Source organism: Schistocerca nitens, chromosome 5 (genome assembly GCF_023898315.1).
Source record: "Schistocerca nitens isolate TAMUIC-IGC-003100 chromosome 5, iqSchNite1.1, whole genome shotgun sequence".
Lineage (NCBI taxonomy): Eukaryota > Metazoa > Arthropoda > Insecta > Orthoptera > Acrididae > Schistocerca > Schistocerca nitens.
In genome coordinates, this window is record NC_064618.1 from 243,458,696 (window position 1) to 243,472,172 (window position 13,477).

General features: G+C 39.7%; 1 protein-coding gene across 1 annotated transcript in view; it reads left to right on the top strand.

The window, feature by feature from the left end:
- The window catches only part of LOC126260365 (uncharacterized), a 102,864-nt gene that overhangs the window by 47,324 nt on the left and 42,063 nt on the right, over positions 1–13,477 (top strand). Inside the window, exon 5 of the mRNA XM_049957693.1 lies at positions 9,753–9,921. Coding sequence (XP_049813650.1) covers positions 9,753–9,921 — 169 coding nt within the window. The remainder of the gene's footprint in view (positions 1–9,752; positions 9,922–13,477) is intronic.

A 13,477-nucleotide genomic window follows, 5' to 3' on the forward strand; every position in this document is an offset into this window, starting at 1 on the left:
ACTAATTTAAACCAGAAACTTTTCTTATTTATGTGTTCACACTACTGAACAGTGATGTTGCTATTGCCTAACTATATCATGTGTCTTGTGCTCTGAATATCTGCTGTCATTGGCTGGCGAGATCACATGACATGAGCTGTTAATTGGCTGACAAAAGAATGTTGCAATCTTGATTTCAGTGCTTCAGAAGCTGCTGTGCTGTATTTGTTGGAATTTGTGTTTACAGTTTCATAATACGAAAATATGCAGCATAAATGTTGCTGTGCATCAAAGGTCTTTACAAAAATGTGTTAGTTTTTGGTGGGTTTTGTTTACTAACGTCTTGGGACCTACTGTCCCAGTGAATGAAAGCTTGACTGTTGAAAGAATTGAAATGTTTTATAGCTATTAGGGAAAGTATCTTGTCACTTAACAAGGAAAAAGATGTACCTTCACCCAGGAAAAAGTGTGTTTTCAACTGGAAAGAAGTGAAATTTCGCCAGGGAAAAAGTGTATTTTCACCCAAGAAAGAACGTATTTTTAACTGGGAAATTCAGGACAAGTCTGGGAATTTTTTGGTCGTGTCTGTATAACATTAAAGTGGAAAATTTTGATAAATTTTAAAATGTGTTGCTTGAGGCTTTCCCGAGGGAAAGTATCTTGTCACTTAACAAGGAAAAAAATGTACCTTCACCCAGGAAAAAGTGTGTTTTCAACTGGGAAGAAGTGAAATTTCGCCAGGGAAAAAGTGTATTTTCACCCAAGAAAGAATGTATTTTTAACTGGGAAATTCAGGACAAGTCTGGAATTTTTTGGTCTTGTCTGTATAACTTTAAAGTGGAAAATTTTGATAAATTTTAAAATGTGTTGCTTGAGGCTTTCCCGATAGACTAGTTGTAGAAATGATTCTTGGGAGAGATGTCGGAAGTTGTGAAATTCTCACAGTATTTCATTGACCAGTAGTGAAGATTTCATTATTGGTAGCGGGAAGGACAGCTACACCTCCTATCGGATGATGAACAAAGAGCTTCAGTGCACACATAGAGGCACATGCTGAAATATGCATCACACTAGTGTGTGATGATCCTCATCATTGTCATTCCAATATCTATCACCAATGAAGTGACATCCCCTGTACGATCTATAGTTCCACTTTGTAGTCACTGTGATTTTATCATGGCTAGTACTGAATCCAATCACCTTGTCATAAAAGAAGTTAAAATAACTTAAGAGCCACACAAAATGCTTAAGAGTGCACAGAAAAGTAAAATTAGCTTATTTTGTCAGAATATTAGAGGACTGAGCAATAAGTTAGAAGAGCTTCATGTCTGTGTGAAAAATTTAGAACACTCAACAGATGTCCTGTGTCTATCTGAATGCCACTTAAGTGCAGGGTTGCAAAAGTTGATTACAAAAGATTAACGCTATAGCATTTTACTCATGTAGAACTAATATGGTAAGAGGAGGAGTTGTTACAAGTATTAAGACAACACACAAGTTCAGAAACATTGAGACTAGTAGATTTTGTAGTGGTCAGCACATCGAAGAGTGCTTGTGAATCAGTACTGAAAAATATTTCACTTTTAATTGTAACTGGGAAATTTTGAACTGTTTATGAGGAATATGGAGTCATTTCTATTGCATCAGTCAGGCAGCAGCAAACAGTTAATAGCCTGTGGTGATTCCAGTGTACTGTGGAACCTCACTTAATGAACACGTCCGATACCATGCAATTCGCATAACGAGCAAAACAGATTGTAAAAAAATGACTCGCTTAATGAACGATGTTTCGCATAATGAATGCTAACGATTTAGTGTGATGTCACTATTCGTTTGTGTGCAGCATGGGGAACATTCAACAATATGAACAGTGTTTTTAGTATGTACTGCTGTCTGGGTTTAGTGCTCTGTCTGCAGCATCTTAGTGCAGCTTGTGATCACACATTTTTCTAAACTTGTGTTCACATGGTGTTTTTTGTGTGCAGATTTTAATAACCTTTGTGGAAATGTCCCCAAAGATAAAACTGCAAGAAGATGACCATAAGAGAAAGAAAATGACCTTAGAAATGAAACATTAAGTCACTCAAAAATGCGAATGTGTTGTGAGTGTTTCTGATTTAGTACACACATACAATCGGTCTACATCGACTATTTGCACTATCCTCAAGAACAAGGACAAGATTAAGGAGATAGATGCTTCAAAGGGAGTGACAAGAGTATCTAACCAATGGTTTTGTATACTAGACAATGTTGAAAGATTGCTCCTTATATGGATAAATGAAGAGCAATTGCAAAGTGACACTATTAACGAGAATGTCATTTGTGAGAAAGTGAGAATGATTTTCGCCAACCTTGTTAAGATGATGCCAGTAGCCAAAGAAGTGTTTTAAGGGAAGCTGTGGGTGGTTCCAGAAGGTTAAGAGAAGAACCGGCATCCACTGCATTGAGAGGCATGACGAAGCAGACAGCTTTGACACAAAGGCAGTAGAGAAATTCATCAGCAACTTCAAGATGCAACAGGTTTTTAATTGTGACGAGATGGGTCTATTCTGGAAAAATATGCCGAAGTGTACCTTTATAACAGTTGAGGAGAATGGATTACCCGGTCACGAGCCAATGAAAGACTGTCTCAAACTGCTATTCTGTGCCAATGCAAGTGGCGATTTGAAAATTAAAACTACTGCTTGTTTACCATTCAGAAACTCCATGAGCCTTCAAGAAGAGTAAAGTCCAGAAGATCAGTTTAAATGTGATGTGGATGTCCAAGAACAAGGTTTGGCTGACACGTAATTTTATTTGTGAGTGAATCAATGAAGTGTTTGGTCCTTTGGTGAAAAAATATTTGCTTGAGATGAATCTGCCACTTGCTTGTTATGGACAGTGCTCCCCCCCCCCCTCCCCCCCTCCCTCATTCTCTAGGTGTACAAGACTGCCTCCTTGAAGAATTTTAAGTAATCTAGATCCAATTTCTGCCTCCCAACGCCATTCTGTTACTCCAGTTACCAGAAGATTATTTCTAAATTTAAGAAGCTCTACACAACAGCACTCTTCAAGCATTGCTTTGAGCTGATTGAAGCTACCAATCTCATGCTGAGAGAGTTTTGGAAATATCACTTGAACTTCATTGCCTGCATCAAGATGATCAAAAAGGTGTGGGAAGGGTTACCAAGAGAACTCTCACTTTTGCTCGGAAGAAGCTTAGCCCGGAGTGTGTTGTCGAACATGACATTGAGACATTTGATTCCGTACTTGTGGAACCTGTAGTAGTAGTAGTAGTAGTAGTAGGAGGAGGAGGAGGAAGCGGAACAGCAATCATCTGGCGCAATGAAAGAAATGCTGAAAGCATGGGAATCGGTTGCATCGTACATTGAAAATCATTACCCCAATAAAGCAGTAGCTACACATACTACAAATTTATTGTACGCTAATGCTGTTGCATTTGTGTTGAAGTGTCGGCATAACAAAAGACTATAGATAGATACTTAGTAAAGAAGAATTAGTTACGTATCATGAATAATAAGGTACATAATACACTCCTGGAAATTGAAATAAGAACACCGTGAATTCATTGTCCCAGGAAGGGGAAACTTTATTGACACATTCCTGGGGTCAGATACATCACATGATCACACTGACAGAACCACAGGCACATAGACACAGGCAACAGAGCATGCACAATGTCGGCACTAGTACAGTGTATATCCACCTTTCGCAGCAATGCAGGCTGCTATTCACCCATGGAGACGATCGTAGAGATGCTGGATGTAGTCCTGTGGAACGGCTTGCCATGCCATTTCCACCTGGCGCCTCAGTTGGACCAGCGTTCGTGCAGGACGTGCAGACCGCGTGAGACGACGCTTCATCCAGTCCCAAACATGCTCAATGGGGGACAGATACGGAGATCTTGCTGGCCAGGGTAGTTGCCTTACACCTTCTAGAGCACGTTGGGTGGCACGGGATACATGCGGACGTGCATTGTCCTGTTGGAACAGCAAGTTCCCTTGCCGGTCTAGGAATGGTAGAACGATGGGTTCGATGACGGTTTGGATGTACCGTGCACTATTCAGTGTCCCCTCGACGATCACCAGTGGTGTACGGCCAGTGTAGGAGATCGCTCCCCACACCATGATGCCGGGTGTTGGCCCTGTGTGCCTCGGTCGTATGCAGTCCTGATTGTGGCGCTCACCTGCACGGCGCCAAACACGCATACGACCATCATTGGCACCAAGGCAGAAGCGACTCTCATCGCTGAAGACGACACGTCTCCATTCGTCCCTCCATTCACGCCTGTCGCGACACCACTGGAGGCGGGCTGCACGATGTTGGGGCGTGAGCGGAAGACGGCCTAACGGTGTGCGGGACCGTAGCCCAGCTTCATGGAGACGGTTGCGAATGGTCCTCGCCGATACCCCAGGAGCAACAGTGTCCCTAATTTGCTGGGAAGTGGCGGTGCGGACCCCTACGGCACTGCGTAGGATCCTACGGTCTTGGCGTGCATCCGTGCGTCGCTGCGGTCCGGTCCCAGGTCGACGGGCACGTGCACCTTCCGCCGACCACTGGCGACAACATCGATGTACTGTGGAGACCTCACGCCCCACGTGTTGAGCAATTCGGCGGTACGTCCACCCGGCCTCCCGCATGCCCACTATACGCCCTCGCTCAAAGTCCGTCAACTGCACATACGGTTCACGTCCACGCTGTCGCGGCATGCTACCAGTGTTAAAGACTGCGATGGAGCTCCGTATGCCACGGCAAACTGGCTGACACTGACGGCGGCGGTGCACAAATGCTGCGCAGCTAGCGCCATTCGACGGCCAACACCGCGGTTCCTGGTGTGTCCGCTGTGCCGTGCGTGTGATCATTGCTTGTACAGCCCTCTCGCAGTGTCCGGAGCAAGTATGGTGGGTCTGACACACCGGTGTCAATGTGTTCTTTTTTCCATTTCCAGGAGTGTACATCTAAAAACAAAGATGATGTGACTTACCGAACGAAAGCGCTGGCAGGTCGATAGACACACAAACAAACACAAACACACACACAAAATTCAAGCTTTCGCAACAAACTGTTGCCTCATCAGGAAAGAGGGAAGGAGAGGGAAAGACGAAAGGATGTGGGTTTTAAGGGAGAGGGTAAGGAGTCATTCCAATCCCGGGAGCGGAAAGACTTACCTTAGGGGGAAAAAAGGACGGGTATACACTCGCACACACACACACACACATATCCATCCACACATATACAGACACAAGCAGACATCTCACAAGCAGATATAATTTCCTTTGAATAAATGGCACGGATAAGAAAACTTTTATTACTTTTTCTACACGGAATGCTTTATTGTATTTTATATTAATTTATATGGGGTAAATTGTTTCACTTAACGAGTGTTTTGCACTACGAGTAAGAGTCTGGAATGAATTTGGCTTGCTATGCGAGGTTACATTGTACAGTAGAGACTCGAGTATCTGCCTCATGACTATCCAGGCCCTATACTATTCAGCCTACTTAATCTGACGTACTTAATTAATATCTCTGTGATATAATTGAGGATTAATTTATTGTACACACTGTACTTTTCCAAAGCCTTAATAAGCGGGTGCCCACTATAACACTGTGTCAGCTTTTGAAATGTTTTGTGTCTCTTTTGTGTTGTATACATCTGGAGTCACAGTTATGAGGTACATACAGTATTGTTAAATTTGAATAAATTACCAGAACCACTTTTCAACAAATGATACTTAGAATCCCACTTACAGCACACAAAAACACAGGGTGGCCACAGACTGGGAAAACAAGGAATATAGGTGATCATCAGAGAATTTCAGGTACACAGGAAATGTCATGGAAATAACAGGGAATTTCATTGAGTATCAGGGATTCTTTCTGTAACCACACATTTTTTTTTAATTACTGCAGCGCCAGCAAGATCTTGACAACTTACAGGTATAACAGCTATCAATGTTTGTTGTTGTTGTTGTGGTCTTCAGTCCTGAGACTGGTTTGATGCAGCTCTCCATGCTACTCTATCCTGTGCGAGCTTCTTCATCTCCCAGTACCTACTGCAACCTACATCCTTCTGAATCTGCTTAGTGTATTCATCTCTTGGTCTCCCTCTACAATTTTTACCCTCCACGCTGTCCTCCAGTGATCCCTTGATGCCTCAGAACATGTCCTACCAACCGATCCCTTCTTCTAGTCAAGTTGTGCCAGAAACTCCTCCCCAATTCTATTCAATACCTCCTCATTACTTATGTGATCTACCCATCTAATCTTCAACATTCTTCTGTAGCACCATTTCTAAAGCTTCTATTCTCTTTTTGTCCAAACTATTTATCATCCGTGTTTCACTTCCATACATGGCTACACTCCATACAAATACTTTTTCTTTTGTTTCCTTCACTGCTTGCTCAATATAAAGATTGAATAACATTGGGGATATGCTACAACCCAGTCTCACTCCCTTTCCAACCACTGCTTCCCTTTCATGCCCTTCGACTCTTATAACTGCCATCTGGTTTCTGTACAAATTGTAAATAGCCCTTTGCTCCTTGTATTTTACCCCTGCCACCTTCAGAATTTGAAAGTGAGTTTTCCAGTCAACATTGTCAAAAGCTTTCTCTAAGTCTACAAATGCTAGAAACGTACATGTTCCTTTCCCTAATCTATTTTCTAAGATAAGTCGTAGGGTCATTATTGCCTCACGTGTTCCAACAATTCTACGGAATCCAAACTGATCTTCCCCGAGGTCGGCCTCTACCAGTTTTTTCATTCGTCTTTAAAGAATTCATGTTAGTATTTTGCAGCCGTGGCTTATTAAACTGACAGTTCGGTAATTTTCACATCTGTCAACACCTGCTTTCTTTGGGATTGGAATTATTATATTCTTCTTGAAGTCTGAGGGTATTTCGCCTGTTTCATACGTCTTGCTCACTAGATGGTAGAGTTTTGTTAGGCCTGGCTCTCCCAAGGCTGTCAGTAGTTCTAATGGAATGTTGTCTACTCCCGGGGCCTTCTTTTGACTTAGGTAAGGAACCCTAAAGAGACCCTACCCAAAAAAATTGGGACTAGCTGACACTGATGGAATTATCGATTTACTACAGTTCATCTGGCTTCATGGTGTTGGCATTGGCCATTGTATTGCCAGCATATTGGCAAATATTTTTGTAGACCATATAGAGAACCAGTTCTTTGGAAAATGTACTAATGCAACTACCAAGATTTTGTGTTATACAAGGTATGTAGACAATACTCCTGTTCTCTTAAATGGCATGATAGCTGAAATCAAAAGTATGCTTTCACAATTTAACAGTGTACGTCCATATACTGTTTTTGCTGTGGAACTAGAAAATCAACAGGCCATTAAGTTTTTAGATTTGATGATAAAGAACGATGATAGCACACAGAAAGTCGGAATATTTTGGAAGCCAAACTGCACTGACAACGCAATTCACAACACTTTGCGCCACCTAGCAGTACACAAGAAATCATATATTCACTCCATGACCAAATAGTAATTAACCTCCATTTAGAATAGAATGAAATTATTGAAGAGTTATGTGTACAAAAAACAGATATCAATATGTAATGGCTATATACAAAAGGTATATTACAAAATTTCAGAACAAAAACGAGAGTGTAGATGAAGAAATAACTTTAACCGTAGAAGAAGAACCAGACAAAATGAAATGCATTGCTTTACCTTATTGTGGTGATACATCATGTAGAAGAGCCTATAATTTTTGTAAAACTAATGTGTGAATCAGATTCCGTATGAAGAACAAATTAGGGACAATTGTGAGGCACACCAGCCCCAAAACAAAACCAACCAGCATGTCAAGTATCTTGTGAGTATATGAATGTCAGCAAACTGCAAAATTGGTTGTATGTACTGTTAATCCCATATTATGTTGTTCTCAGTATGTTGTATCATGTTCTTTAAATTATTGAAAAGGCACAAATGCCAAAACTGTGGTAATGAAATTAAAAAAAAAAAAAAAACAGTAACAAATAAAAGCAATATGACGTCTTTAAAAGAATTTATAGGTGCTGTGGACCCATATTACAAGAAAATAATATGCTATTGTGATCACCTTTACCTGTCCTACAAGTACATGTACAGTAATAACAGAACATATGTAGATATTGCAGAGAACTAAACAGTCACTTACACCCCATCCATATAGCCATTCATAACTGACATTAGTGTTTCATAAGGGACCAGAAATCATTGATAAGTGGTGTCTTACTTGATAAATGGACATTTATCTACTGAAACCTCAATTTTTGAAATAATATGGTCTTTGACATTCAAGGATTGGACTCGATTTACTCAGCTGATTGCGTTAAGAAATTACCATAGGTGGAGGCCTACACATTGTTGTCACACAATTTCTGGGTTATTCATAGTATCATTGATTTACATATCATATCAAATACTGTTGTAATAACAAAACACATAACAATATCAACAGCTCGAAAATGTCCTTATTACTCATATCTCGTCCTGTTATTCAATATGCCCTTATTTACAACTAACTTTCATTGATATTAAGAGGTATGAAAAAGCGTTATTAAATTACATTTGATAATGGCAGTGGTCACCAAGCCACTACATAGCTCAAATTTTATTTTTGGTCCATATTTTTAAACAAGAAATTATTTGCCTCATTTCTAGGTGTAGATGGAACAGGTAATAAAGCAACTATTCAAGTTGATCATATTGTACTCAGCAGCAAGTTCTGGCACTTTGTGCTCAACTTGCCCTCACCCAGTTTGGTCACGCCCCTTCATGGGTTGGAGAATGTGTCACACAAAAAGCCATGCATTTTTTGAATGGTGTTGATGCATGATGGGTCTCATTCACAAGCGATTGTTCAAACCAAACACCAACCAATTACTCAGGACAACAAGGATAACTTCAGTAACCAATTTACATCTGCCACCCCCCCCCCCCACCCCCCCCTCCCTCCACACACACACACACACACACAACATGGGTTGCTTCAGTGACTGGTTTGCAACTTATACCATTAGCTTCTTGCTCCTCCCTCTCATTCCCCCACAATCACACACACACACACACACACACACCAAGCCCTTTCCTGCCACTTTCTTCCAGTTTTTATGAACAACGGCTTTGGAGTTGCTCCAGTATATTCTTCTAGCCTAAGATGGTCCTGGCATTAGTCGTTGTCACTCCCTTTTCTACATCTGCTTCCTCCCTGATTTTCACCCAAAGAACCCCTATTATTCAGATTGGATGAGAAAAGTCGTCACATAGTAAATGTTCTGGAAAGTGTTTTATTTCCTAATATTGTCCTCAGAATCCATCTTTCCTTTATCCTGGTTTCTTCATTTTCTTTTAATCATCCTAAAATTAGTCCTTGTTATGAATTTGTGCATTCTGGCCGAATTGCTGTCTTTCAGTTATACATTTTTGCTTTCCTAGTCAATGATTTCTTTATCATAAGCATCTTTTCTTAAGTAAAATGCTCTTAGTACATCTTCCTTAATCTTACCCTGATGGCTTTCGTTTTCCCCTGCATCAGGCTTAATGATTTCTCCTAAATCTGTGTCTGTAAATAATCTGAACATTTATTTTGTTTTGTGGATAGCAGAATATCCTCATACATGTTCTTGTCTGAGAAGGAAGCAGATTGATTATATTTTTGAAACAAAGAACTTTACATAGTAATTTTGGAGTGTATATCTTTGTCAAGGATTATACAATCTTTTGTAAGATTTCTCATCCAAGTTTTCTTGTGCACATTATACAGGTCTGTGTCATTCAAGGAGGAATATGACAACTTGAATAATCAGTTACAAGATACTTTGGAAACATTAAGCTCCCTGCGAGCCCAGAAGAAAATTGTTGATTCAGAACTTAAAAATTTGAAGAGTAAATTAGAAGATGCTGCAGAGCTTGAAGAGATCCAGCTTGCATTGGTAAGCTATGCATGTATAACACATCACCTAATAGACCTAATAGGATGAAGTGTATGGTGTCAGCACAACTGTCTCCTGTTACATTTGTGAACTGCAAGTGAAAGAATTTATGTTTAACACAAAGGCTAATCTTGCTTATGCAAAATGCTTGCAGAGTTCCACAATTCTTTCATGATTATTTGTCATAATGAGTTGGCAGTCAAGACCATACCTGTTTTATGAACTGTAAATTGCAACATCTCTGTTGTTTCTGGCAAGAGTGCAAATGTTGGTACAATATCTTTGTTAGAAGGCAGTGCCGCATGTGAATACAGATGATAGATAGTAACATTTATGAACAAGTTAATGATTGTAGCTGGCTGTTATGATTATACCTGTTTAGTCTGAGAGGAACTGAAATTCTGTCGCTGAAAATTACAATGGCAGAACTGAGATATACAGGATTTTATGGGTTTAGGTGCAGATATTGTGATGATTGGTATCTAAGTATGTACCCACTTCAGAGTCAGTGGTATTTTTTTCTCTCTGTGCAACAGTCTTCCCACAGACACATTACATAATTTACTAAGTGATGTTTTCTGCGTGGTCGTAACTTTGCTTGGAAGTGGACTATGCCTGTCGACATAGACTATCATTTTGCATCCACATATCTGCTCTTCAATACCTGACATGCTGCCCAGTGAAAAATAAACATTAATGGCTGGCTTTTGCAACTAGTACTTGGAAGTACTAATCTACCTGAAAACATACTACTTGTAACAGCTGTAATTATTAGTCTGCAAATGAAGTAAAAACTGATGTAATGTTCAGTATACTGTCCTCAGTCATCAGTAGAAACATCTGCACTTGCACCACTAACACCCTGTACAATTGGCATTTTTGTGTGAAGAATATATGGCTATTGTACTTTCATTGTCACATGACAAGCTGTTTACTGCACAATTTTTGAGAAGGATTGTGAAGGTTGTGAAATGTCACAGATAGATGGAGGAAAAATCTACAGAAAAATTCATGTTAAAGTAACAGAGGAACTACAGAGCTGATGTTAGTGTCATACATGGCGGCAAGAAAATCACCGTGCTGGTTGATTTGACGCATTCTGAACCCGTGCTGTGGCTCATTTATGTATCATTCAGTATTTTGTCTTTCACAACAGTTTCCACTATCTTAGGCAAGGCTGATGAAAACAAGTTTATACTCTGTAGGTTTTTTTCTTATCCCCACCTTAATGCATATGGCTTCGACCTTACTTCTTTAAAGGCTTCTAGGAGACAGTCCAATAGTTGATTTAAGAAATGGTAGTGCCCTCACCAATCAATGTGAACAATGTCATGTTAGTCTGGTAGATGTATATAATCTAATCCAGGCATTACCAAACAGTGCTGCAGGTGTGCTTGCACTCTGAATACATCCTATCTAATCTGCCAGCACAGAGGAAGGTGGGCAGAGGGGTGAGAAGGAAAAGTAAGTTTTATGAATTGCTTCTGCTCGGAACTATAGTTACTAATTATTAAATGATATATTACTAATAAAACAATCATGAACATATCAAGCAGTTCATACAGTACAAGTTTACAAAGTTGGATGTAACTCTGGCCAAACTGCAACACCATCCCAAGCCCAAGTCCATACTTACAGACACTTATTTTTCCGTAGTTGAATTGTGAATTGGACAGGACAGAAAATTGCTAATATTGGTTGAAAGTACCCTCCACAATACGATGTACAATAGCTTACGGAGTAGATATTATTGTAAAGATCAAGGAAAGAGAAGGCGAATGAGTCATAATTTGTAGTATTTGGAACACTTTCATTCTAAAATACCTTAGCATTTGCTTAACACAGTTAAGAAGTAATCCAACATGTTTACTACCAGTCATCATTCAAAGTGCAGTTTTGTGGACTTAATCAAGTGCCAGCAGTCATGCAACTGTCAGTGGCAATATGTCCCTCTATGGATTTGGCTCATGATACACAATATGGGAACCTGTGAAAATACCATGATAGCTGATGTGATCAAAGACTCTGCCACACCAAAGGCTTGTTACAAGACAGCTTGCAATAGATCTTAAGTGTTTTCTGATGGTGGCACAGTGCAGTGTTGTAACATTGTATCCATTATTGACTGACAACATTAGAAAAACTGGAGAGGAAAACTTATTCCAGACCACAATGAGGAGTTGGATATAAATTCGAAGTATATTAAATATTGGAGCAGATGAAAATGAATCAAAAATGTTGTATCTTTGTCTTGTGAAGCTGTTACAAAAACATCATGATCCTCGTACTTGGGTTCATAAACAAATTCCTTGAGAGGCTTGGTGTATTATTTTATGTATTTATCTAGGAGTGGGTGAGCTTTTCATATATTTGATATGAAGTATTTTGCAGAGTACTTCAGTCACTTTCCTCCTGTTAAAAGATTGTTTACACTTTTTATGTTTGCTCTATAGTAGTTTTTCACCCAAGTCATATTTTTACTCTTTCATTGTAAGTGAATATTGTATAGGCGAATGATTTTGGTACTAAGGCCATTATAACCAGTACTCATAGGATTTAAGGAGTAGAAGGTGCTTGGAATGAAAATCTGGTCTAGAATGATTTAATTGTTTTTACATCCTGGATGGGCGAGGCCACATCTTTTGGACTACACATAGTTATGAGATTCAGTAGATTTTTTAACCTTATTTAATGTTTGAACATTACCTCGGAGCACCATAACTGTTTTCTGGGAGTAATTTTCTTACAGCTATTTTAAAGATCATTAGAAATTTTTTACAGTACATTATGAGAGAAATATGGACAACAAATTATTATCTTTGGAGCTACAGTTTTCTCATCAGCTAGCTCAAGATGGACGACAGAGCCTCCTTGATTGAGACTTTATATGTATTAGAGCATAGCCACATATAATAATGGAACAAATCTGATCTTGTTTTAGTAATATACACAATATTTACACGCTCAAGTTGATTGGAAACAGAAGTTTCACTATCAGCATGGTTATTGAACTCTGGGCTTTGCTGAGATGATGTGCCTTTTTTGTGTCAGTAATACATATACCTGTTGTGTAGACTGACCATAATGAAGGGGTATTGGCAGAGACACCAGCTAACCTGTGATTTCTTAACAGGGGCAGCAGCATTTTTAGTAGTTGTAGATTCAAAAGTATGACATTGTCTGCTACAACCTTGTAACGTTAGCCAACATGCCCTTACTTTCTGGTATTGTGAATGGATGAAATTGAGGGGAAAACTTCAGCCATTATATTTCCCAAGGAGACGCAGCTCTGCTGTATGGCTTAATGATGGTATTCTCGTAAGTTAAACATCCCCCTCTCCCCACTCCGGCTCTTTGGATCTCCAGGTAGGGACTTTGAAGAGTATGATATCATTAGGAGAAACAAATCTGGCATTCTGTGCAAGGCCAAGTGTGGAATGGCATTGTGCAGGTCGATGCATGGATTGTTAGAATATTTAATTGGGTAGGCAGATTAGAGAGTTTCAAAAGTGAAATTGATATGTTGAAGTTAGGTATTGTGGCAATTAGTGAAGTT